At 39.6% G+C, this 27,566-nt stretch overlaps 1 protein-coding gene across 1 annotated transcript in view; it reads right to left on the reverse strand.

Moving 5' to 3' along the window:
• Window positions 1-27,566, reverse strand: part of TAF1B (TATA-box binding protein associated factor, RNA polymerase I subunit B) — a 60,050-nt gene that overhangs the window by 21,557 nt on the left and 10,927 nt on the right. The window contains exons 6-8 of the mRNA XM_079721313.1: window positions 26,265-26,418; window positions 20,308-20,464; window positions 10,126-10,225 (exon numbers count right to left, since the gene is read on the reverse strand). Coding sequence (XP_079577439.1) covers window positions 10,126-10,225; window positions 20,308-20,464; window positions 26,265-26,418 — 411 coding nt within the window. The remainder of the gene's footprint in view (window positions 1-10,125; window positions 10,226-20,307; window positions 20,465-26,264; window positions 26,419-27,566) is intronic.

Here is a 27,566-nt window from a genome sequence, read left to right on the forward strand (position 1 = left end):
AGACCCGATGCAGCCAATAAATAAATAAATATTTTTAAAAAAGAGTATGCTTGGGCTTCCCTGGTGGCGCAGTGGTTGAGAGTCCGCCTGCCGATGCAGGGGACACGGGTTCGTGCTCCGGTCTGGGAAGATCCCACATGCCGCGGAGCGGCTGGGCCCGTGAGCCATGGCCGTTGAGCCTGCGCGTCCGGAGCCTGTGCTCCGCAACGGGAGAGGCCACAATAGTGAGAGGCCCGCGTACCGCAAAAAAAAAAAAAAAAAAAAAAAAAAAAAAAAAAAAAAGAGTATGCTTATAGAAAACAATCAAAGCGTTAACTATGCCTGATTTTACTTTGCCTGAGGTTACAACCTTCTTTGTATTGTATTTATTTTGATACCACTATTTCAATGTCTAAACTCAAGTTTTATGAGGAAAAAAAAGGCTTTCAATTAGCTATATTATTAACATATGATTAATCTGTAGCTGAAGAATACAAAGTAAATTTCTGTCAATCCAAAATAGCAATGTGGCCTTTCAAGTCTTTTTTTTAAATGTTGAGATACAGTAATTCTACTTGTACACTAAAATACTATTAATTGTATTCTAATCTGTGAAATTAAAAGAGAAAAAAGGAAAACATATATTCTCAGTGACTTTTGGCAAAAGCTTTTTTCTTTATAAAATTAACTTATTTAGACATCTGCTGCATTTTGCACAAAATCTGAAGCATCTTTTCAAGTTAAAACAATTAACATTACTGACAAGATTTATGGCAACCCTAATCCTTTCAAATAATGAAGGTAGGAGATGAAATTAAGTACTTTTATCTGCAAACAAAACAAACACTAGAGCAGTGAATGTTCCCCTTTGAAAAATAACCATCTCAAAAAACCAATTTAATGGATGATAAATTCATGACAAGTAATTGCAAGGTCATTAATGAAAAGGAATCTGGTAAGCTAAAAATACTTAATATATGTATAAAACATCCACAATAACATCCACTCCCTTCCGCCTCCGACACCACTTGAAGTGGTGGCCCAATTGTCCCTATAGGGCTGGCTATGGACTAACCTCCCTAGACATCTGCTCCTATTCCAACCAAGGCAGGCCACTCTTGAACCACTAGCTCAGCAAAGTATCCAACCTTGGGCAGAAGGCTGGGAGTACTGTTACACAGCATTGTTTTAGAGAATATGACCACAGTGTCACATTTTTCTTTCTGTCCCATTGTCCTTAGCCTGGAGAGGTGAATCAGGCTCTAATTTTGACAAGATTGCAAAACATGGATATATAATAATTACAGTGAACATTTAATGACTGCGTTAGAATAGTCTTACTTTGACTTTTAGAAAATGCATGCATGTACAGAACACACCCAAGGAAAGGGTCTCATAGAAGCTGCTGGGTCTTTGTATTTTCATTTGGCATGGGGAATCTCTGATTTATTAAGTAGAATAAGAGGACTACCAGAATCCTGTTTAAAACTTTGCATATTTAGTTAAGGTATAATAGCACTTTGTTTTATACTGGTCTTTGGTAATCTGTTAATTAGTCTTTTTTTTTTTTTGCGGTACGCGGGCCTCTCACTGTTGTGGCCTCTCCCGTTGCAGAGCACAGGCTCCGGGCGCGCAGGCTCAGCAGCCACGGTTCACGGGCCTAGCCGGTCCGCGGCATGTGGGATCTTCCCGGACCAGGGTACAAACCCGTGTCCCCTGCATCGGCAGGTGGACTCTCAACCACTGCGCCACCAAGGAAGCCCTAATTAGTCTACTTTTTACCTCAAATTTTTTGTAGAATAAGATGTAATAACAAAAGAATGACAGAGGCAGAGATAAGAAAACTAGTCTGTACTGCTCAAAGCACCATTACTATCAGTACCACTTGCAAGATGCTTGCATAAAATATTCCTAGATCCCACACCAGACTTAATAAATCCATCCCTAACACTAGGACTAAGAGTCTGTAGTTTAAACAAGCTCTCCACAATATCCTTGTGCGAAAAATAAAATAAAATAAAATAAAATGAAGTGGCTCTCAACCTCATTTTTCTTGTAGCCTGGAAGGGACCCTCAGATGGTTTTACTTCACAAGCTTGATAAGAGAAGCACATCCACGAATTCCAGTGATGGTTAAGACGTTGTGGGAAGCCAGGAACAAAAGAACACATCAGCTGCTTTCTATTCATGCTGCCTGGCAGTAGTAATTCTGGGAGGGAGTGGGAGTGAGGGAAACTGAGAACACCTGTTATCATTACACTCGCCTTAATTTCCCTCAGGTCGATTTCAAACCTGTTAGATTATTACTCTAACAAAGATTGCACAAACAATCCCAAGAGCTACACACGGCCTACAGAGTAAGATGGTGAAAAAATCTAGAGTTTGAAGACTCAGAGTGTTATCAAAATTGCTCCAACAAGACAGTCATTTGGAGAGGCTGAAAGAGTGACTGACAGCTCTGGAGGAGTCTTTTTCTTCCTTCAACCAACAGGCCCTAGTTTCACAAAGGGTGTAAGATTGCTCCAAGGCAAACTGAATCATCATGGCAAAGTGCCATGCAGTGGGTCTGGCTGAACCAGCATTACATCTTTTCTTTTTACTCATTCAGAGAGGATGCTGTTGATCAACATTCAAAATACTGGAGATGTACTTTGGAATGAATTTCCAGTTTCCTCTTTATTACTTCTTGCTGAGTCTAGTGAGGGATGATGAAATGACTAATTCTTGAGAGGATTTAGAATCACTGTCAAGGACCATGGTAGAATAACATGTATGTTACATATTAACTGTTAAGAAATTGGTCTGTGGGTTTTAAAATACATAAAAATAAAGAAATTCAAGGCTGAAAAGATAGAAGTATCCCTACTGTGTGTTAAGCCATCGGCAGAATAAATTCTATCTGTAATAGAGATAAGTGTGTCTAGGCCCAACCTTGGTTCAAGCAGCAATTTGACTATTTGGTACTCCATATGGAGATGGTATCCCTGAAAAAGAATAGATTTTTAGTGTATTCTACCAGATGAACTGAAAGATTTTTGCTAAAAGTAACTGATGCTTCAAATCAGCACCACACTTCAGAAACTTGACTCAAAAATAAAGCAGCAGAAGAAGCGGAGCCAGAAAAAGGAGGAGGAGGTTATCTTTAAATTAAAACACGGACCTCCCTCGTGGTGCAGTGGCTCAGAATCCTCCTGTCAATGCAGGGGACATGGGTTCGAGCCCTGGTCCGGGAAGGTCCCACATGCCACGGAGCAACTAAACCCATGTGCCACAACTACTGAGCCTGTGCTCTAGAGCCCAGGAGCCACAACTACTGAGCCCGCACACTGCAACGAAGAGTAGCCCCCGCTCTCCGCAACTAGAGAAAGCCCGCATGCAGCAACCAAGACCCAACGCAGCTAAATAAATGAATTAAATAAATAAATAAATTTATTTTAAAAAATAAAAAATAAATTAAATAAATACGGAAAATGAAACAGCTACCTACCAGGAGTTGGGAATCACAACTCAGAAAAAGGAGATGGTTGGAAATACTAAAACTTAATTTGCACACCTGTCTCCTCTCCTGAACTTTGCTCTTAAGTCAGGGTGATGGCAGGAAGACTCAAACTCTTATGGCCCGCTTGTCAGAAGAAACAAACCACATCAATACTCCGTACTCTGTATTCCATTACCCTATGTTTTAAAGTGAGTTTTGTCAGATTTGTTGTTAGTGGGACAGAGGGGCCCACTTAATTAACAGAACAATTTAATGGAAAGAAACAGTTCACACAGGATCAAGGTTTAAGGGTCTTTAAAGCTTTTTTCCCCCTTCCCTTTGATTTGTTCTTAAGGTGTGCTCAACTTTCTGGAATAACAAAACCAAAACCAAACCAAACACAGAAGAAAAACAGTCCCCAGCAGCCCACACACACAAAACCCCACTGGCATTATCTTCATCACTATCTCCTAGAACAATTGCACCCTTTTTCATTTCTGGTGGAGGTACAGCTGCTGAAGAAGCCAAGACTTAGTAGAGAAAGCTAAGACATGGAAGGAGGAAAGAAAATGCTGCCTTTGTTAATGAAAAGCTGTTTCCACTTAAAAGTTTCAACATACTATGGAATAGTGAATGCGCTTTTGTAAGCAAAGGCAACGCATACAATGAAGAAAAGCTGCCTGTCAATTAAGTAAACAGTCATTTGAAGACATCCCAAACCTTCTCCATTTTTCTTGAAAAAGTGGGGGAGGGGAGGAAGGGAATATGGACTACTACTAGACATGGCTGAGGATGTGTCTACAAGGTATAGTAAATATGACACATAGGGCTTCTAGAGTGCTACAGATTTATTTAATTATAATACTAAGAAATCACAAGGCTAATATGTTTTTTAAAAGACCACAAGGCTATAATAAATTGTTCTAGCGTGCATTAAAAATGGAGTGCTTGGGAAAGCATTTTATTGAATTTCACAAATATTCCAGTGAGTTTATTTTCCTTCATGAAGCAATGCCTTAAGACAGGTAAGGACAAGCTAGAGTTTCTGTTACACAACAGCAGGCTCTTGTGATAAACCTGATTACAATACCCTGTCAGAGGTGAACTTCCTGCTTTGCTATTAGAAAAAAAAAAGTACAGTGCCTCACCCTTATTCTTAGTGTTGTTTTGAAGCAAAGATTCAGCTGAGAAAAAGCTAATGCTACATGCACCTGTTAACCCAAACTTAAAACAAGACTTCCTATTGCAAAGGAAAATTAACAAGGAATAAAAATGTCAGAAGAAATGACAAAGCACTGTAATATATTATTCACGGAGGAAGGATAAAATGAATTCCACATGCATTATGATTCACAAAACAGTTCAATTCGCATTTTTAGTGTGCTAGAATTATCTTAATGGCTGTAAATCTATCAGCAGTAGCAAAAAATACTTTTTTATATTCAAAGTCTAATCTTCTGGAAGTTTGTGGTGAATACATTATTTTATGTGAAATACAGTCTTGGTCCTGGGGATGAGGTCATTTCAGAAACATGCTGTCGACTTGCACAGACCAAGATAAACCTTATGAATAAATACGAATTTATGAACTGATGACCAACTGAACAGGAGGCAGTTATTTGTTTTGGCCCCAGGATCAGAGCTGGGAAAAACCTGAGTCCTCCTTCTTAAGATGTGCCTGTCCTCCAAATATTCTGCTGACTGTGGAATACTTATGTTCAAGTTTCACATATCTGTACTAAAGCAGATTAAAAGCTGTTATCCAAAAGAGTAGACAATCCCCAAATAATTTTGATTTGATTTTGGCAGGGTTACATGATTATTTTTGTAGCAGGCTAACCTTTGTCATTATTCAGTTTTCCTTAGATCAGTATAAAACTTGGTTCTCATTCCTCCTCTTGGGAAGCAGAGGTAGGGGGAGAACTGGGCTGAGCATGCTGGGTACTAGGGGTGGGTATTGGCAAGAGATCAAACTAAATCACAGATAATTCACATGAAATCACTGGTTTCACTTAGAAAACATGAGGCATGATTCTCCTAAAACAAGTATCATCAATGTAGCCTCAAACATACATTTTCTGACTAGAGTAATTTACTATTGGTTTCAGTATATTGGTGAACAGTACAAATAACTGGTAAGATTATTTATCTCACACACTGGTTTTCATGAGTGATACTGACACACCCATAACTCAGTTTTTTAAATGTCCTTGCTTATAAGCAGAAGTTATATACCTTACACATTTACCACTAAAATATCAGTGGAATGCTTTTTAATTTTTTCAATCAAATGCCACTATTTAATAGCCTCTGGGTATATTATATAATAAATACAAAAGAAGCAGCCTGGATGTTTACTACTTAGGTGGAAAAAAATCCCCAACAAATCTATTTGAAGTCTTCTCTAAATAAAGTATTTAAACTAATTCTGTTTTTCAGCTATTTCAAATCATTTAACCAATAAACACAGAGCTCTTACCATGTATACATGATTATTATATATTAGGTCTTATGTATGATAAAATAGAAGCATTACACATGATTCCTACTCTCAAAGAGTAGTTAGGGATGCAAGAAATATACAAACAAACCCGACTGTCACACCTGCCAGTGTGCTCCTTCTCTAGTCCTCCCTCTGTGCCTCCCCCTCCAGAGGTAACTAGTATCCTGAATTTTGCTTACCATAAACTTATTTTTTTTAAGTGTTTTCATGCACATAAATATATTTATATAAATATATTTAGCTTAACTTCTTTTGTGAGCTTAACAAAAATGATATCATACTGTATGTAGCTTCCTAAGTCTTGCCTTTTACACTCAACAGAATGTTTCTTAGAGTCATTCCTGTTGCTTGTGGCTGTAGTTGATTCATTTTCATAGTTGTTTAATATACCATGTCTGACTATGTCACATTTTATCCGTTTTCCTTGATAGACATTCAGATTGTTTTCAGTTTTGTTGTTTTGTTTTTTCATTACCTAGCTGCCTTCTTTAGCCTTGAATCCCCAAACACAAAACTCCATCAATAGAAAACTAGTCAGGTAAATTGTGGCATATCTATACTGTGCAGCTCCTAGAAAAATAAAAAGTTAATAAGTAAATTGCAGTTATATAAGAGAATATCCCTACTCTTAGAAAATATACACTAAAATATTTAGGGATGATGGGCCATGATAAATGTAACTTACCCTCAATGATTCAGAAATAGAATTACATAGATAGATACATAGATAGATACATAGATAGATACATAGATAGGGAAGAACAGCACAAAGGATAAAATAAAATATTAACAAGAGTTGAATCTGGGTAAAGGATATATTTTTATTTTTGCAGCTTTTCTGTAAATCTAAAATTATTCCAAAATAAAAAGTTAATTGAAAAAAAAGCTCTCTAAGATACAAGTGAAAAAGGTAAAGTGCAATAGTTACTGTTACCAAGACATAATCTCATATATTTTTATGCTTATACTTTCTATCAAAATCTCTACAAGAAATCACTCCCCTATTTTACATACCCCTGTCCCCTCAACTCAAGATTAATTTAAAAATAGTCAACAAGAGATTATTACTAGGCAAGTATTTCATAACACTCAGCTAAAAAGCATCTGAATATTGACTCTATTTCTAAATGTCTAAAAATGAGTATTTAGAACAATTCTGTTTCTGCCCTTAAAGGATTAACTACTATGGGAAACTACTACGGGAATTGACTTCCCATGATAAACACAGAACTGGAAAAAATATATGAAACAACAGTTTTAGGCATCGGATAACAGGAAGCACAGGACTATATAATCGCTGAGAGAAGAGAAACAAATGGCCCCAGATTACTGCCTGGAGGCAGTCTCCAAGCTGTACTGCAGGGAGCAGGGAGTGAAACAGGGCCCAGTGGTCTTGCTGAGTTAAGCAGAGAGAGATTAGAGTTCCTGGAGGCTGAGGTGGCTATAATTTGCAGGCAGAGTACCAATGAGGATAAAACTGCAGAGAGAGAACTCTGGAGGTCTGCAAAGGGGTCCTCTCAAGTCTTTGGCTGAGTACCAATCTGTGCATGTGTGAGAAAAAACCTGAGGCCAGGGGAGAAAAAAAAATCATTGGATTTTTCCAATGAATCCAAACAATTCTCAGAGTTTGCATAAGGCACCAGCTGGAGTGGAGAGACTTCATAATACTGGGGGCTCTGGGTAGAGTCTTCCAAAGGGACATGCCTTAGTAGCGGGGCTTCCTTAGTCTCACAGTATAGGCTCTGGAACAGCCATTAAAAAAACAAGCTTCTAAATGATCAAACTGATATCTAAGTTACCTAATCATACACCAGAACAAAAATCCAGTATTCAGCAACACAAAATTCACACTGTCTGCATCTAATCAAAATTACCAGGAATGCAGAGCAGGAAAATATGGCACATAATCAGGAGATAAATCAATCAACAGAAACAGACCCAGAAATAACAGAGATAACAGAATTAGTAGACGATAACCTTAAAGCAACTACTGTAAATATTGTCAATAAACTGGAGGATGTAAAAGAAAACATAAACATAATGAAGGAAGCGAAAAAGATAAGACTAAAATGGAACTTCTAGAAATGAAAAATACAGAATCTGAAATGAAAAAATTACTAGATGGGTTTAACAGCAAATTAGACATTCAAGAAGTAAAGATCAGTGAATCTGAAGATATCATCGAAGAAACTATCCAAAACAAAACACACTGAGGAAAAGAAAAAGAACAGAAGCCTTAGTGAGCTGTGGTCTAACATGTAGTTGGAAGGAAGGAAGGAGAGAAGGAAGGAAGAGAAAGGAAGGGAAGGGAAGAGAAAGGAAGAGAAGAGAAGAGAAATCAGACAGTCCTGTAGAAAGAAACATTTTTAAAGTGCTGAAGGAAAAGTACAAACCCAGAATTCTATACTAGTGAAAATGTTTTTGCAAAAATGAAGGCAAAACAAAGACATTTTTAGACCAAAAAGTGCCAGAAGAATTCACTGCCAACATATCTGTACTATAAGAAATGTTATAGGACATTTTTAGACAGGAAGAGTGCCAGAAATGGCAAAATGTGGGTAAATATGAAGTAGTTCTTCTCATTTTAATTTCTTAAAAAGATAAACAACTTTTTAAAGCAAAAATAATTCCGACGCATTGTGGAATATCTAACAGGTAAAGATAAAATGTTTAACACTAAGGGACAGGAGGAGGGAAGTGGAAATATATATATTCTTGTAAGGGTCTTACACTATACATGTACTGGTATATTATTGAGGCAGACTGTGGTACGTTAAAGATGAATTTTATAAACTCTAGAACAACCTCTTAAAAAAATAGAGGTATGGTTAATAAATCAATAGTAGAGATAAAATGGAATCATAAAAAAATCTTAATTCAAAAAAGGCAGGAAAAGAAGAAACAAGAAATTAAGACTAGATGGGACAAATAATAGTAAGATGGTAGAAAAACAGAACAAAAGACCATACAATGAGTAAAAGGCCTAAAGCACTGTAGTTCCAAGTCTGAGACTACCATCTGCATGACCTTGGCAAATCATTCTACCTGTCTGAGGTGTTTACTCACATGTAAAATTGGGAAGATGGTGAACCATACTCATGCAGGGGTTTAGTAAGGATCATAAATGTCTCCTGAATTAAACTGAAAACAATGTGAAGGTGGTGAAGGTTAGGAAAGCCTATGAAAATAATTCCTTAAGTGGGTAAATGGAGGATAATATTTAATATATATTTAGTACACTGAAAACCTTTTGATGAAGAGCACAGGGAAAATAACCTTTGAGTACTATAAATAGTGATAAAGACTCATAATTAAAAGGACAGAAGCGCTGCCATTGGAGACATCTGAAAAGAGATCTAAAAGAAGACTAACACAAGCAAAGGACTTAAGATAGTGCCTCTTGAGGGACTTCCCTGGTGGACCAGTGGTAAAGAATCCACCTTCCAATGCAGGGGATGCAGGTCTGATCCCTGTTCAGTGAACTAAGATCCCACATGCTGCGGGGCAACTAAACCCATGTGCTGTGACTACTGAGCTCATGCACCTCAACTAGAGAGCCCACGTGCCGCAAACTACAGAGCCCACACACCCTGGAGCCTGCGCCACAACTAGAGAGAGAAAACCCACACGCCACAATTAGAGAGAAGCCTGCGCGCCGCAATGAAAGATCCCGCATGCCTCAATGAAGATCCTACGTGCCACAACTAAGACCTGACGCAGCCAAAAATTTAAAAATAAATAAATAAATAAATAAAATATATGCCTCTTGAAACAACATAATAACTTTCATCTCTTCTCTCCAAAGCAACATAGTGTGCAAATAACAACAAAAAATACTGTTTTTTAAATTTGAAATTACCTAAAGGTCTCTATATAAAACTTTTAGTCTCAACAATACACCTATTTGCAATGCACACACCTAACATTATAGCTGTATTTTGAGGATTGCGTAACCTAAAGGATTAGATGTAGCCACATAAGGAAAACAAAAAATAATAATTCTACTCTTCATTAAATTATGACTAATGTCCATATTTCAATAGAACAAAAAACTAGATGACATTTTTAAAACTCCAACACCAAATAAGTCAGGAGAGGAATATAAATCACCAAATTACTCTTGTGTTTTATAAGTGACTACAAAGTAAAAAAGAAAATAACATACCTCTATAGCAAAGATTCCTTTGTCACGCCCATATAATTTCATCTCTTCTGGAAAATGCTGAAAAGCATTTATATAAGGAATATGTTCCTCTTCAACGAATCTATATTTTTAAAAAGAGTTTCAATAAAAGATATGTACTGATTTGGCAAAGTAAACAAAAGAGGTAAAAATGTATTTCAAAGACAAGGTAAGAATCAGTTGAGTATACCGTATATCCTACATATATGTAAGGATAATTAATCTGAAAATATCTATTATTCTCTGTACCCTTGTGTGGAGAAAACATTTAGTGGATTAATAATCTCGTACGTTTCTGCCCCAATAGACAAAATATTTCTAAAAGGTGTGTTTATCTTATTTGTCAATTTACCACCAGGCTTGCAGACATGGCATTCCTTCCTCCTGTCCCTAGCTCCTCTCACATGATTAGCTCCTACTCATCTCTTAAATCACTTCTTCAGCGAGATCTTCAGCGAGATCTTCCTTGATCCCTGTTTTCCTTGTTTGAATACCTCCTTGCCCACCATTTGGTCTCCAGTACCTATGACAGTGCACGGTAGGTGCCTGTCACTGGAAGAACCATTAAACAAAGGAACATTTGTTCACCACTCCATCTCAATGTCTGGTACATAGTAGCTGATCAAATATTTTGAGTAAATTATTGAGTTTGAAGAAATTAGCACATATATATAAATAAACACTCATACATACTTATTTACAATTCATTCATTCATTCAACAGAAATTTATTGAGTACTATATACCCAACACTATTCTAGGCTGGGGGATACAGCAGTGAACAAATCAGTAAAATATTCTTGTTCCCATGGAGTTTACATTCTAGTGAAAAGAGAAAGATGACAAAACAAATAAGTGAAATTTATAGTATGCCAGATAGGAAAAAACAGTAAGAAGAAAAATAAAGTAGAGAAGAATAGAGAAAGAGGGATGGGCACAGACTAACAGCATCCCATATACCCCTCCTAACCAACAAACCACTACTCCAGGCACATCCCCTGGAAACAGTCTCTACTTATACTATTATACTTTTCAAAAGTTTCAATCTGTGACAGACTGGAAATTTAACAAATTGGCTCTTCATTACAGGTAATTTAAGAAGCACTGCATTAGAGGAAAGTTGTGTCTGCCTGTAAAACATATCCTGAACCCCTTCACCTCGTTCCATTTCTATTACCACCACCCTCACCCAAGCCACTACCCTCTTGCTTTAAGTATAGAAAAGATCACCTGGTCTCCCTGCTTCCACCTGTGCCTGCCTAGAATCCACTTTCCTCACAGGTACCTGAGTGATCTTGAAAACATTAATCAGATTATGTGTCTCCTGCTAAAATCTTCCAGGGGCTTTACTATCACACTTAAAGCCAGACTCCCAGTGGGAATGGGGTTTCCTTTTGGAGTGATGAATATATCCTGGAAATAGAGGTGATGGTTGCACAACCTTGTGAATATACTGAAAACCACTGACTTGTACACTTTAAAAGGGTGAGTTGTACTGTATATGGACTATACCTCCAAAAAAAAAAATCCAAACTCCTAACTTGGCTTACAAAGACCTACATCTGGGGCTTCCCTGGTGGAGCAGTGGTTGAGAGTCCGCCTGCCGATGCAGGGGACGCGGGTTCGTGCCCCGGTCCGAGAAGATCCCACATGCCGCGGAGCGGCTGGGCCTGTGAGCCATGGCCGCCGAGCCTGCGCGTCCGGAGCCTGTGCTCCGCAATGGGAGAGGCCACAACAGTGAGAGGCCCGCGTACCGCAAAAAAAAAAAAAAAAAGACCGCCATCCGGCCGCTGTTCATTATCTCCCTGTCCTCATCTTCCTGCCTCTCCTCCACGTTCTTACTCCCATCACTTCAGCCTCCTCGGCTCCTTGATCACACAGAGCCTGAAACTGCTTTGGAGCCTGGCACTAGCAGCCTCCCTCTACCTGGAATGCGAGTACTTCAGATATTCAGCTGCTGGTTCTATTTTCAGTCAGAGTGCAGCTTAAACTCCGCCTTCTCAGGGAGGCCTTCCCTACTAACCCATCTAAAGGAGCCAACTGGTCATTCTCTATCACATCATCCTATTTCAATCTTGTGAACAGCACTTCACTGTCTGATCGTTTTTTAATTTATTTGTGTATTTGCTCATCTGTCTCCTCCTCTAAAACTTCACGAGAGCAGGGACTTGATCTGTATATGGTTCACAACTGTATTTCAGGCGTCTAGACTCTGGAACACCTGTGTATAGTAGGTATTCAATGAATATTTGTGGAACAAATACATGTTGGCTATTTTTATTTATTATTGTTGTTATTGTTAGGTAGGTAGGGTTCTTTAAAGGCTATCTAAGGGTTATGAATTTATCCTAAGGACTACGGATGCTGCTAAAGGATTTAAACAGGGAAGTGACATGCAGGATCAGTATAAAATGTATGGGTATTGGGGCCAGGCTAATAATGTATTCCCTTCAAATCAATGTTCTTTAAGTAGTTTTTCAATAGTAGTTCTCAAACTTTAGCATCCATTAGAATCCCCTGGAGGGCTTATTAAAACAGAGACTACCAGGCCCTGTCCCCAGAGTTTCTGATTCAGAAGGTTAGAATGGGTCCAAGAATTTACATTTCTAACAAATCACCGGGTGATGCTGACGCTATTGTTCGGGGGACTACACTTTGAGAAGAACCTGTGACTTAGAGCTCTTTTCTAAGAAAAGCAGAGAAAGGGGATCAGTGGTGAAGTCTCTTCTCCTATTGCTCCGAGCAGTTAAACTGGGTCCCAAATTCGTATGTCCCACAGAGCAAAATAAAAGCCCTCCAGCTAACTAGATCTAATCTCCTCGAAGGGAATTCCCCTCGGAGGGGGAAGGGAGGAAAGAGGGAGGAAAGGAAAGAGGGAGACAGAGGGGTGGGGAGAGAGGCCGAAGGAGAGGGGGGAGAGAGAGAGAGACAGACAAAGGTGCAGGGTCTTACCCCATCCTTCCAACCACACACAATATTCTCCCTGAGAGGAATTTTCGGGCAAATATTACCTTCTCCATCTTGTGAGATTTCTAGGAGAGTTGCGTTACCCCCTTACAGACGGCCCTGCGCAGGATGGCTAACCCTGTTATCCAGCTCCAGTGACATGATTAGACTGCTGTTTCTATTACGATCCCTCTGGTTTTCAGGGGGAAATGGACAGGGGTGGCACAAGACTCACTTGGAAGGCTGCTAAGTAACCCAGGTGAAGATAGAGGGAATTGGGGAAAAATCGTTGGAGAGTTATTTTGGAAGTATAATTGAGAGGACATAATGATTAACTATACGTAGACAGAGGAAAGAGTCAAGGATGAGCCTCAGGTGGCTTATGGGATGCAACGTGGTGCAGGTATTTACGAAGAAAAGAAACACTAGAGGAGGAGCTGGACTGAGGAGAAAGATGATGAAGGAGTGTCCAGAAGGCAGGTGAATATATGAATATATGGGTCTGGCCCTCAGTAGACAAGTCTGGGCTGGAAATCCAGATTTGGGAATCATCATCATATAGATGGTAATTAAAGCCTTGGGAAAGGATGAGATCACCCAATGAGGGCATACAGAACAAGATGAGGTTTCTATTTATTTATTTATTTATTTTATTTTTGGCTGTGTTGGGTCTTCACTGCTGTGCATGGGCTTTCTCTAGTTGTGGTGAGTGGCGGCTACTCTTCGTTGCAGTGTGCAGGTTTCTCATTGTCGCGGCTTCTCTTGTTGCAGAGCACGGGCTCTAGGCACGCAGGCTTCAGGAGCTGTGGCACGTGGGCTCAGTAGTTGTGGCTTGCGGGCTTTAGAGCTCAGGCTCAGTAGTTGTGGCATGTGGGCTTAGTTGCTCCGTGGCATGTGGGATCTTCCTGGGCCAGGGCTCGAACCCGTGTCCCTTGCACTGGCAGGCAGATTCTTAACCACTGTGCACCAGGGAAGCCCCAAGGTTTTTAGCTTAACAGTAAAATTCACTGAATCATGGACTCTCTGCATGTACTGCTTTTTGTGTTTTCTTTTAAACATCTTTATTGGAGTATAATTGCTTTACAATTGCTTTATACCATCTTCCCAATTTTACATGTGAGTAAACACCTCAGACAGGTAAAGTTTTACAATTTTGAAATAGGATGATGTGATAGAGAATGACCAGTTGGCTGTGTAACAAAGTGAATCAGCTATACTAACACTTATAACCCCATACCCCCTCCCTCTTGCATCTCCCTCCCACCCTCCCTATCTCACCCCTCCAGGCGGTCACAAAGCGCGAGCTGATCTCCCTGTGCTATGCGGCTGCTTCCCACTAGCTATCTATTTTACATTTGGTAGTGTATATATGTCCATGCCACTCTCTCACTTCGTCCCAGCTTACCCTTCCCCCTCCCCGGGTCTTCAAGTCCATTCTCTAGGTTTGCGTCTTTATTTCTCTCCAGCCCCGAGGTTCTTCAGAACCTTTATTTTTTTATATTCCATATATATGTGTTAGCATACAGTATTTGTTTTTCTCTTTCTGACTTACTTCACTCTGTATGACAGACTCTAGGTCCATCCACCTCACTACAAATAACTCAATTTCGTTTGTTTTTATGACTGAATAATAGTCCATTGTATATATGTGCCACATCTTCCTTATCCATTCATCTGTCGATGGACACTAAGGTTGCTTCCATGTCCTGGGTATTGTAAACAGCACAGCAATGAACATTGTGGTACATGACTCTTTTTGTTTGTTTGTTTGTTTTTTTAAAGATCTAGTCATCTGTTCATTATTCTTCATTTCTACTTCTTTTTTCTTAATTTTATTTATTTACTTATTTATTTATTTAATTTATTTTTTGGCTGTGTTGGGTCTTCGTTTCTGTGCAAGGGCTTTCTCTAGTTGCAGCAAGTGGGGTCCACGCTTCATCGTGGTGCGCGGGCCTCTCACTATCGCGGCCTCTCTTGTTGGGAGCACAGGCTCCAGACACGCAGGCTCAGTAGTTGTGGCTCATGGGCCTAGTTGCTCCATGGCATGTGGGATCTTCCCAGACCAGGGCCCGAACCCGTGTCCCCTGCATTGGCAGGCAGATTCTCAACCACTGCACCACCAGGGAAGCCCCACATGACTCTTTTTTTTTTTTTTTTTTTTTTTTTTTTTTTTTTTTTTTTTTTTGTGGTACGCGGGCCTCTCACTGTTGTGGCCTCTCCCGTTGCGGAGCACAGGCTCCGGATGCGCAGGCTCAGCAGCCATGGCTCACGGGCCCAGCCGCTCCGCGGCATATGGGATCCTCCCAGACCGGGGCACGAACCCGTATCCCCTGCATCGGCAGGCGGACTCTCAACCACTGCGCCACCAGGGAGGCCCTCACATGACTCTTTTTGAATTATGGTTTTCTCAGGGTGTAAGACCAGTAGTGGGACTGCTGCGTCATATGGTAGCTCTGTTTTTAGTTTTTTAAGGAACCTCCATACTGTTATCCATAGTGGCTGTATCAATTTACTTTCCCACCAACAGCGCAGGAGGGTTCCCATTTCTCCATACCCTATCCAGCATTTACTGTTTGTAGATTTTTTGATGATGGCCATTCTGACTGGTGTGAGGTGATATCTCATTGTAGTTTTGATTTGTATTTCTCTAATGATTAGTGATGTTGAACATCCTTTCATGTGTTTGTTGGCTATCTGTATATCTTCTTTGGAGAAATGTCTATTTAGGTCTTCTGCCCATTTTTGGATTGGGTTGTTTGTTTTTTTGATATTGAGCTGCATAAGCTGCTTGTATATTTTGGAGATTAATCCTTTGTCAGTTGCTTCATTTGCAAATATTTTCTCTCATTCTGAGGGTTGTCTTTTCATCTTGTTTATGGTTTCCTTTGCTGTGCAAAATCTTTTAAGTTTCATTAGGTCCCATTTGTTTATTTTTGGTTTTATTTCCATTTCTCTAGAGGGTGGGTCAAAAAGGATCTTGCTGTGATGTATGTCAAAGAGTGTTCTGCCTATGTTTTCCTCTAAGGGTTTTATAGTGTCTGGTCTTATATTTAGGTCTTTAATCCATTTTGAGTTTATTTTTGTGTATGGTGTTAGGGAGTGTTCTAATTTCATTCTTTTACATGTAGCTGTCCAGTTTTCCCAGCACCACTTATTGAAGAGGCTGTCTTTTCTCCACTGTATATTCTTTTTTTTTTTTTTTTTTTTTTGCGGTATGCAGGCTTCTCACTGTTGTGTCCTCTCCCGTTGCAGAGCACAGGCTCCGGATGCACAGGCCCCGCGGCCATGACTCACGGGCCCAGCTGCTCCGCGGCATGTGGGATCTTCCCGGACCGGGGCACGAACCCATGTCCCCTCCATCGGCAGGCGGACTCTCAACCACTACGCCACCAGGGAAGCCCTCCATTGTATATTCTTGCCTCCTTTATCAAAGATAAGGTGACCATATGTGTGTGGGTTTATCTCTGGGCTTTCTAGCCTGTTCCATTAATCTATATTTCTGTTTTTGTGCCAGTACCATACTGTCTTGATTACTGTAGCTTTGTAGTCTAGTTTGAAGTCTGGGAGCCTGATTCCTTCAGCTCCATTTTTCTTTCTCAAGACTGCTTTGGCTATTTGGGGTCTTTTGTGTTTCCATGGAAATTGTGAATTTTTTTGTTCTAGTTCTGGGAAAAATGCCATTGGTAGCTTGATAGGGATTGCACTGAATCTGTAGATTGCTTTGGGTAGTATAATCATTTCTACAATGTTGATTCTTCCAATCCAAGAACATGGTATATCTCTCCATCTGTTTGTATCATCTTTAATTTCTTTCATCAGTGCCTTATAGTTTTCTGCATACAGGTCTTTTGTCTCCTTAGGTAGGTTTATTCCTAGGTATTTTATTCTTTTTGTTGCAATGCTAAATGGGAGTGTTTCCTTAATTTCTCTTTCAGACTTTTCATCATTAATGTATAGGAATGCAAGAGATTTCTGTGCATTAATTTTGTATCCTGCTACTTTACCAAATTCATTGATTAGCTCCAGTAGTTTTCTGGTAGCATCTTTAGGATTCTCTATGTATAGTATCATGTCATCTGCAAACAGTGAGTTTTACTTCTTCTTTTCCGATTTGGATTCCTTTTATTTCTTTTTCTTCTCTGACTGCTGTGGCTAAAACTTCCAAAACTATGTTGAATAATAGTGGTGAGAGTGGTCAACCTTGTCTTGTTCCTGATCTTAGTGGAAATGGTTTCAGTTTTTCACCACTGAGAACACTGTTGGCTGTGGGTTTGTCATATATGGCCTTTATTATGTTGAGATAACTTCCCTCTATGCCTACTTTCTGGAGTGTTTTTATCATAAATGGGTGTTGAATTCTGGTTTCAATTTCATTGTTTGTGATTGGTCTGTTTATATTTTCTATTTCTTCCTGGTTCAGTCTCAGAAGGTTGTGCTTTTCTAAGAATGTGTCCATTTCTTCCAGGTTGTCCATTTCATTGGCATACAGTTGCCTTTAGTAATCTCTCACGGTCCTTTGTATTTCTGCAGTGTCAGTTGTTACTTCTCCTTTTTCATTTCTAATTCTGTTGATTTGAGTCTTCTCCCTTTTTCTTGAGTCTGGCTAATGGTTTATCAATTTTGTTTATCTTCTCAAAGAACCAGCTTTTAGTTTTATTGACCTTTGCTATCATTTCCTTCATTTCTTTTTCAGTTATTTCTGATCTGAGCTTTATGGTTTCTTTCCTTCTGCTAACTTTGGGTTTTGTTTGTTCTTCTTTCTCTAATTGCTTTAGGTGTAAGGTTAGGTTGTTTGAGATTTTTCTTGTTTCTTGAGGTACGATTGTACTGCTATAAACTTCCCTCTTAGAACTGCTTTTGCTGCATCTCATAGGTTTTGGGTCATTGCATTTTCATTGTCATTTGTTTCTAGGTATTTTTTGATTTCCTCTTTGATTTCATCACTGATCTCTTGGTTATTTAGTAGTGTATTGTTTGGCCTCCATGTGTTTGTATTTTTTACAGTTTTTTTCATGTAATTGATATCTAGTCTCATAGCGCTGTGGTCGAAAAGATACTTGATACAACTTCAGTTTTCTTAAATTTACCAAGGCTTGATGTGTGACCCAAGACATGATCTATCCTGGAGAATGTTCCATGAGCATTTGAGAAGAAAGTGTATTCTGTTGTTTTTGGACGGAATGTCCTGTAAATATCAAGTAAGTCCATCTTGTTTCATGTATCATTTAAAGCTTGTGTTTCCTTATTTATTTTCATTGTGGATGATCTGTCCATTGGTTAAAGTCCCCTACTATGACTGTGTAACTGTGAATTTCCCCTTTTATGGCTGTTAGCATTTGCCTTATGCATTGAGGTGCTCCTATGTTGGGTGCGTAAGTATTTACAATTGTTATACTTCTTCTTGGATTGATCCCTTTATCATTATGTAGTGTCCTTCTTTGTGTCTTGTAATAGTCTTTATTTTAAAGTCTATTTTGTCTGATATGAGAATTGCTACTCCAGCTTTCTTTTGATTTCCATTTGCATGGAATATCTTTTTCCATCCCCTCACTTTCAGTCTGTATGTGTCCCTAGGTCTGAAGTGGGTCTCTTGCAGACAGCATATATACGGGTCTTGTTTTTGTATCCATTCAGCCAGTCTATGTCTTTTGGTTGGAGCATATTTACATTTAAGGTAGTTATCGATATGTATGTTCCTATTACCATTTTCTTAATTGTTTTGGGTTTGTTATTGTAAGTCTTTCCCTTGTGTTTCCTGCCTAGAGACGTTCCATTACCATTTGTTGTAAAGCTGGTTTGGTGGTGCTGAATTCTCTTAACTTTTGTTTGTCTGTAAAGGTTTTAATTTCTCTGTCGAATCTGAATGAGATCCTTGCTGGGTAGAGTAATCTTGGTTACAGGTTTTTCCCTTTCATCACTTTAAATATGTCCTGCCACTCCCTTCTGGCTTGCAGAGTTTCTGCTGAAAGATCAGCTCTTAACCATATGGGGATTCCCCTGTATGTAATTTGTTGCTTTCCCTTGCTGCTTTTAGTATTTTTCTCTGTATTTAATTTTTGACAGTTTGAGTAATGTGTCTTGGCGTGTTTCTCCTTGGATTTATCCTGTATGGGACTCTCCACGCTTCCTGGACTTGACTATTTCCTTTTCCGTATTAGGGAAGTTTTCAACTTGCATGTACTGTTAATCACATCTGAGAAAAGCCTTGTTATTTGGTTGATGTGGCCAAATTCAAAGGCACTATCCTCATTTACCAGAGGCATTTTATTCAATCAAAGGGCCTAGCACCTATAATGAGGATGATGATGAAGGAAACACAAACAAGAATAACCAGCAGTGAGTTCTTATTATGTGCCAGGCATTATGTGCTTTTCATGTAGTACTAATTATTGAAAGTAGTCTTAAACCCTCTGAGGTAGATATTCTTATTAGCCTCATTTTACCAATGAGGAAACAGAGGCAGAGAGAAATTAAATAAATTACTCAGGGTCCTATAACACATAAGTGGCAGAGCCGGGATTTGAACCCAGGACTCTGGTTCTAAATCTGTGCTCTTAAAATCACTCTACACACTAAAAAAACCCTCAAATGTTATTATTTAGAACACATATTAAGCAAGGGAAAATTAACACATTAATGATTTTGGCACATCTTCTATTTAATGAGAAATTCTTACACAGAACGCCATAATTTATTCATTAACTATAAAACGCGGCAGATTACCTTGAAAAATGTAAATGCTGACTATCTACATAACAGGTTCTTTTAATAGCTTTGTTTTTAATTTTGGCTTATAAACACAACCTATATTTTAGCTCTTAACAATACCAATGTATGCTTTTGTGTAACTACTAATAACATTTGCCAATGTAAAGGTCATCTGTTCATCTTCTCTCTCAAAAATGAAAAACACTTAATAATACTACTCAGGTAATTAAATGTCACTTTTTATCTTCAAAGCACTTTACTCACATTAGATAATTCATTTTCTCATACCCCATTGTAAGATTAATAGTATTATTTCCACTACATAAATAAGGAAACCAAGGAGATGAATTATTAGCCCAAGGAGAATTAAATTTCAGAGTTAGAATTCAGACTGCCCAATCTTTCCCTTCCTTAATTTAAGCCTCCTTGTAAAATCCAAAATAACCAAGGTTGTCTCCTAGTGCACACAGGTAGTCAGCAGAAGCACCGTTATACGAGAGGCCCAGCTCACCTCAGAAGGTCCGCAAGAGTGATTGTCTCCCTCTGCCAAAGCAGTGACAGGTAGCAGAAAGCTAGCGTCCGCGGCACAGTCATCTTCACAATTCCCTTCTCCTTTCGCAGTGAATACTCAACTCCGTCAAGAGATCCAGAACAGACAGATGCCGTTTCTAAAAGGACAAAGGGAGATTTTTAAAAGTACAAGCAACTATTTTGGACAACAAAGAAGAAAAACAGCAAAATCCAAAGAATTTCTTTAGATTACTGATATAATCTTTACAAAGAACAATTTGGCAATAAAGAGCAATAACGATTCAGAAGAAAATTTGGTTCTTTGTGGGAGTCGGATGAGCTGAGATTCCAAGGAGGGATTTGTCTTGTTTGAAGTTTTGTATAGTTAACAGGAACAATTTTCAAATAAATAAAAGGACAAACAATTACAAAGCCAAAAGTGTGTAATTCCTTTGAGTCACACCTCAACTCACATGTCGCCTTCTCTGAGAGGCTCTCCAAACACTGGCTAAGGCAGCGCCCCCTCCCACTCCCATCCTCCAGGCATCCTCCCCCACGGGGCATTATTCCATCCTCAACTCACTCATTCCACAAATACTTATCCACCGCATTCTTTGTGCCACTCCTCTAGCTCTGGGGAAATGACAGTGTACAGTCTCTCATCTCTCCTAAAACCTACATACTAGTAGTGAGAGACAGTAAATAAACGCCCCCCCACACAAAAATTTGCAGACAGTGGTTAAGCACAACACAGACGACTAGCACTGGAGCGGCATACAAAATGATGGGAAGGGAAGAGACGTGCTATTTTACACAGGTGGTCAGAGAAGCCTCTTTGGGAAAGTGACATCTGAGCAGAGACCTGAATGAAATCAGAGAATGAGTCTTAAGGATCTGGATAGGAACACCAAGTACATTAGCAGAGTCAACCGGAAGGAACATCAAGGAAGCCAGTGTGGCGAAAGCACCACAGGTGAGGGGAAAGTGTTAAGACATGACAGGAGAGAGTAAGAACCATATTGCTAAAGGGCTTTGCTGGTCATGATTTGTACTTTAGATTTTCTTCTAAGTACATAAGAAGTTTCTGGAGAGTTTTAAATAGAAGAGCTACATGATCTCATTTATGGTTTTAAAAGGTTCCTCTGGCTGCTATGAAGAGTGGAGCTGGGGAGGGCACATGGGAGACCACGATTCCAGGTCGACAACGACGGGCACTTGTACTGGAGTGGCGACCCTACAGATGGTGAGAAGCGGCTGGATTCTGGACATATTTTGAAAGCAGAGTCAAGAGGATTTACTGAGGGACTGGATGTGAAGTATGAGAAAAAAAAGAGATGACAAGTAGGATTCTAAGGGTTTTGGACTGAGCAACAAGAAGAATGGAGATGCCAGTTACTGAGACGAGGAAGATGGCAAAAGATCAGGTTTGACAAGAGAAATCAAGATATCAGAATTGCACAAGTGTAAGATTTTATGAAGCATACAAACAGAAGTGTTGAGTAGGTCGCTGAATATAAAAAATCCTATAGTTGAGAGGATGGGCGAGAGATAGGAATTTTAGGGTTGTCAGGATATAACTGGTGTTTAAAGTAAGGAGTGAGGGTAGATTAAAAAAGCAGGATGAGGAATGACCCTGAGAAACTCCAGGCTTTCTTGGGCAAAACCTCTCCAAATTATCCCTCAAAATCCCCTTTTCCAAATCCTGTAAATCCTTTCTTCATCGCATTTATCAGGAACTGAACTTTCCTTTCTCGTGGTTGCATTTACTGTCAGCACCTCCCGGTACACTCAAGCAGCCTGAGGACAGTCTTGCTCACCACTGCGTCCACAGAGCTGAGAACAGTCTCTAGCACAGAAAAGGAACCCAATAAATATTCGGTGACAAACGGTCTAGCAGTTCTACTTCTCAGATTTCATCCTAGTGAAATGATTTTAAAAACACGCAAAGATTCAGGGTCAAGGCATGTTGTGGCAACCCTGTTTATAATAAGACAAAAATTTCAAACAACCAAGTGACTGGAATAGAAATGTAATTAAGTAACTCCATGCAAGGGGGAAGTCCATAACAATTTACACAATGCTTTAGATCAGTGGTTCTCAAGGTACAGACCCTGGAGCAGGTATATTAGCATCACCTGAGAACTTACTAGAGCCGCAAATGATCGAACCTACCAGTCTGTGGTTTAACAAGCCCTCCAGGTGATTCTGGTGGATGCTAAAGTCTGAAGACTACTGTTTTAAAGGAATATACAAGGACACAGATTTCCATAAAATATTATGTTAAAACCTTCTATATATATTATATATATAACAACATGTAGGGACTTCCAGTTAAGATGGCAGATTGAAAACATACATTAGGCTCTGTTCTGTCGCACTTCAATTATAAAGAAATTTTCAAAAGATATAAATACAAGAACAAATAACATGGAAAATGAGACAACAGCAATAAAATTTTAAAAGTTGGAAAGCAAATGGATGGATGATTATTGCCTTAGCAGTGCTGAGAAAGCTGGATTCACAGCCAGCAGTGGGGGAAGCCAGAAATCAATCTAATTTTCCCCTGGGGACCTCTAAAGAAAGTTCAGGAATCCATTAAATCAGGTACCCCCGGAAACTGAGTGAAGTAGGACTAATACTGGGAGGATAGCTTGAAAGTCCTATTAAGAAGAAGTTAGGCACCCAGACTTCCCCCCAGACTCCATGCGGCCAAATGGCTGCTCCCCAATCTTGCCAGAACATTGGAAGTTTCTCCTCTAGAGACAGTAAAACAAAGGGCTCTCTGGGATAGGGCGTCAGTCACATACACAGTTGAAGCAGGGGTATCTTACTGAAAACAGGAGGATTAAGAGAACGTTTACATATTGAGTACTGAGACAACTCCCTCCTCCCCCCGAGGCCTTTTTCCCACCCAGTTCCCAGAACAGTCAGGGTTACAACCTCCAAGTGGAAAATCTGATCAGCTAAGGGGGAAAAAAATTAAAGATGACAATGCTGAAGGTTCACTAAGAAAATAAACAGCAGAGCTGACAAGATTAATCACAGGTACAAAGTTTCAATCAACTTCTCAATCTCCATTCTTAAACAGGACTAGCCTTCTTAGGCTTGCTAAACACTTGAAGAAATCCTCTAATATAAACAGGCAAGGCCAAAACAAAGTTTCAAATCAGTGGGAAATAATATTAATATCCTCAGCAAAATAAGAAAAGATGCTCCACAAAAATGAGGGAGTGAACCAAGAGGGAAGATGAAGTGAGATCAGGGAAATAAGAAATTTAACAGAAGAGAGGTGACAGAATCCTTGGAACGGTGGTAAAGAGATCCCAAAGACAGCTGGGACACAGGTCTAGAAATACATCATTCTAGATCAGAGCAGCTCAGAAGCTCCAGAAAGTCTATTACAGAAGATGAAATTGACAGAATATCTAAGGAATTGAGAGATTTTCAGAACTGAGGGGAAGTGTGGAGATACATTAGTAATAAATTACAGATTAGTAATAAATAAATAGAAAACTAAACAAATAACAAGACAACTATCAACTCTGGAAAAACCAAAAGATATACAGAAAACGTAATCATAGTAAGCTATGTGGTTCAGTTCTGAATAGCATTTATACACTTACAATTTAAGCACCAAAAATTGATCCAGTAAAAAATTATATTGGAAAGACAGAGAATGAGAAATTCATAATTGTGTGTTGGTAACTACATGGGCAGGGGGGCAGTGAAGGACGAGTGAAAGAGCTAAGGCTTCATCTTCCCTAGTGGGAGCTTAATCGCTAATGTCCAAAACCGGAAATCAAGATGTAGCACTAGAAGCAGGCGACAGGGATACGCAGGTTGCAAAAGAGTTGGAAACGAAAGCCTGTTGGAACCAGGACATCTCGGGGAGACAATGGACTGCAATTTATTTTTATTTGTTATTTTTGTACTTTATTATAACAAGTCAAAAATTTATTTGAATTAACATGCATGTAGAATTCTGATTAAAAAAATTTAAAGAATGATGACATAGCTCACATTTTTGCAAAACAAAATAATAAAACTCTTTCCGTCTCTCTATATATACATGAATAAAAAACCTGAGCTGGGACGAAGTAAGAGAGTGGCATGGACATATATACACTACCACATGTAAAATGGATGGCTAGTGGGAAGCTGCCACACAGCACAGGGAGATCAGCTCGGTGCTTTGTGACCAACTAGAGGGGTGGGATAGGGACGGTGGGAGGGAGACGCAAGAGGGAGGAGATATGGGGATGTATGTATACTTATAGCTGATTCACTTTGTTGTACAACAGAAACTAATACAACATTGTAAAGCAATTATACTCCAATTAAAAAAAAAAACCTTTTGGAGTATAGTAGAATACAGTGGCAGTGGTTATTCTGGGGTGATACAATAACTGGTGATTTTATTTTCTTTATGAATATCTGCATTTTTTTGGCCGCACCGCACAGCTTGTGGGATCTTAGTCCCCCGACCAGGAATTGAACCCGGGCCCCGGCAGTGAAAGTCCTAACCACTAGACCGCCAGGGAATTCCCATGAATACCTCCATTTTATAGTTTTGTAATAAGAGTTGTTTGAATAGTTACACTTAATGTAAAAATGAAAATAAGGCTCTAAGGATCATCATTTACTAAAAAACAAACATGCAAACAAAAACCCCTAACATAGGTAAATAATCACGATGCTTTATTTAAAAGGCTTGGATGGGGGTACTTCCCTGGTGGTCCAGTGGGTAAGACTCTGCACGCCCAATGCAGGGGGCCTGGGTTTGATCCCCGGTCAGGGAACTAGATCCTACATGCATGCCACAACTGAGAGTCTGCATGCCGCAACGAAGATTCTGCATGCTGCAACTAAGACCCAGCACAGCCAAAATAAACAAACAAACCAACCAAATAAATAAATATATTTTTTAAAATAAATAAAAGGCTTGGATGGTTTAGAGTCATAGTCCTCTGGGACTTTGTGAGCCAGGCTTGCCTGAAAGCATGGAGAAGGAAACTCCAGAGATTCCATGCTGCCCAATTATCCTATGATTCTAACTTCTTTGGACACAAAATGTAACTTACTGATATCTGTGTCATTGTGCAGTCCAACAAGAAATGTAGATATGCTGAAGAAAACAAAACAAAACAAAACAAAACAAAAGAAATGAGGATATGCTGATAATAGGAATTTTTAATCTTTGGAGGGCAAGGGGCTTGCAAATAAGCACTTCATGCTTCTGAAGTGTTCTGTTGGAAATTTTATATAACCACGCTTAATGCAGATTTCAACAATCCCTAACACCAGAGGTTTTCGAAGCTATCTCTCAAAGAACTCTGTCAGCACACATCAAGATTCTAGCAATCTATAATAAATTCTTGGTCTGTTCTTTGAGCTCTGTTTTCCACCACTTTTTTTTTTTTTTAAAGGAGTGTGGAAACTAAAATCATGAATAAATGCTTTCAGGAGGTCTATATCTGTAACCTTAAATATATTCCTTGTCTACTTTAAATTATGGAATTAAATCAGAAGGTAAGACACAGGTATACACACACATAATATGGTACGTTTTATTCAGCCTGCTGTGCTGAGAAATTGGGCGACTTATCTTTGACTCTTTTCTATCTTACCTTATGGCTAAGTTCTGCCATTTCTCTGCTGCAACTTTTCTCCGAAAATTCTGAGCCCACGCCTGTCTTTATGGAGCTAGCATCTTTTGTGGATCTACTTACTGTTTAGCTCCCTTTAAAAATCACACCAAAAAACTCATGTAGAGACGATGTACCTTTTTAAAAATTGCACTAAGATTTCATTTAGTTTACCTTTCTCCTTGCCATATGATTCAACAAGTCATTCTTCCTTGCAAGGCCAAGTTTCCCTCCTTGGAATATGAAGAGATTAGACCATTTTTAAGATGCATTGCCAGTTTTAAAATTCTAGGTAGTTTGATTCTCATCTTACCTGATTGTGACGCTTTGATGATGGGGAAAGGCTTTTGAGTGCGGACGTCAGGCTGAGATTCTGCTCCACTTTCAACAAAAGAAGCGCAGCTCAAGTCACTCAGCAGCTCAGGCTCACTACCCCAGTCTGAATGACTTGGATTATCTTCTAATACCTATTTCGTAAAATAGTATAAATTATGATTTTACAGGAATTTACAACATAATTAATTTCCACAAACATAAACAATTCCTGAACATCACAAACACCAGAAAAGGAACCGCTCTAGAGACCTGCAGCCGTCTGCCCAGTCCCTGCGACCGGAAGACCCTGACTTCCACATGTGCTCCCCAGCAGCTCCCGGCAATGCTTCTTGGAGAAGGGCTTCAAACAAGCGTGAGCAAGGAAACAGGCAGACACGTCAGGCCTCCTTCTCTCTGTAACTAACACCTCTCTTGCAGCTCTAGTATCAACACCAATAAAAACATCAAGCGTCAATAATGACTCCAGGCACACTAAGGCTTGACAAGGACATACTATCTCTTACCCTTGCTTAATTTTTCACACATGTATTGTTGGAGTGGTGGTCAGAGTGTCCCTAAGAAAGGTCAGCTGGCTGGCTACCTAAAGGCCTCACTGACATTACCTTGGGGAACTGATCACAGTCAGAAAGCCATGCTCTCAACCACGCAGGCCAAGAAACTTGATCTTATTATGAGGAGATAAAGCTCATATTAAAGAAAATCATGAGAATGAGACAAAAAAAAAAACAGGGACAGGATAATGCTTGTGTGTTCTGTCAAGCACATCCCCTCTGACAGGCGAGCCCACGAGGGGCCAGGCAACCATAAAGCTGGATGATAAGCGGAGACTCTGAGAAAACCGAAGCAATCCTGAGGAAACGTCCACAGGCTCCCGCAGGCAACCGTCTGCCGGCAGCTCCACCACGCGCTCTGCCCTCCGTCGGATTCTTCTGGTGTGCTGTCCACGCTCCCCTCTAAAGCCAGTGTCTCCCTTTGTGCACTCGATCCCACCCCCTTTCCACTCAAAGATTAGCACTCACTTCTATTCCTTCTCCATCAAGAATTTCTTCTTTCTCCTGTATCATTCCTATCAGTGCACCATCATGAATTCCACTTGAAGAAGAAAATTCCCCTTGACTCCAGCTACAAGGCGATCTCTCTGTACTTCTTCGCAGCAAAGTGCCCAGAGAGAGCTGTCCAGACTTGCTGGCTCCAATTCCTCTCCTCTCCGTCCCCCATTCCAGGCGGAGTTTTGATCCCACTGCTCCGCTCTTCGACTGGCAGCCCTCTCCCTTCCTGA

Source organism: Hyperoodon ampullatus (assembly GCF_949752795.1).
Source record: "Hyperoodon ampullatus genome assembly, chromosome: 15".
NCBI lineage: Eukaryota > Metazoa > Chordata > Mammalia > Artiodactyla > Ziphiidae > Hyperoodon > Hyperoodon ampullatus.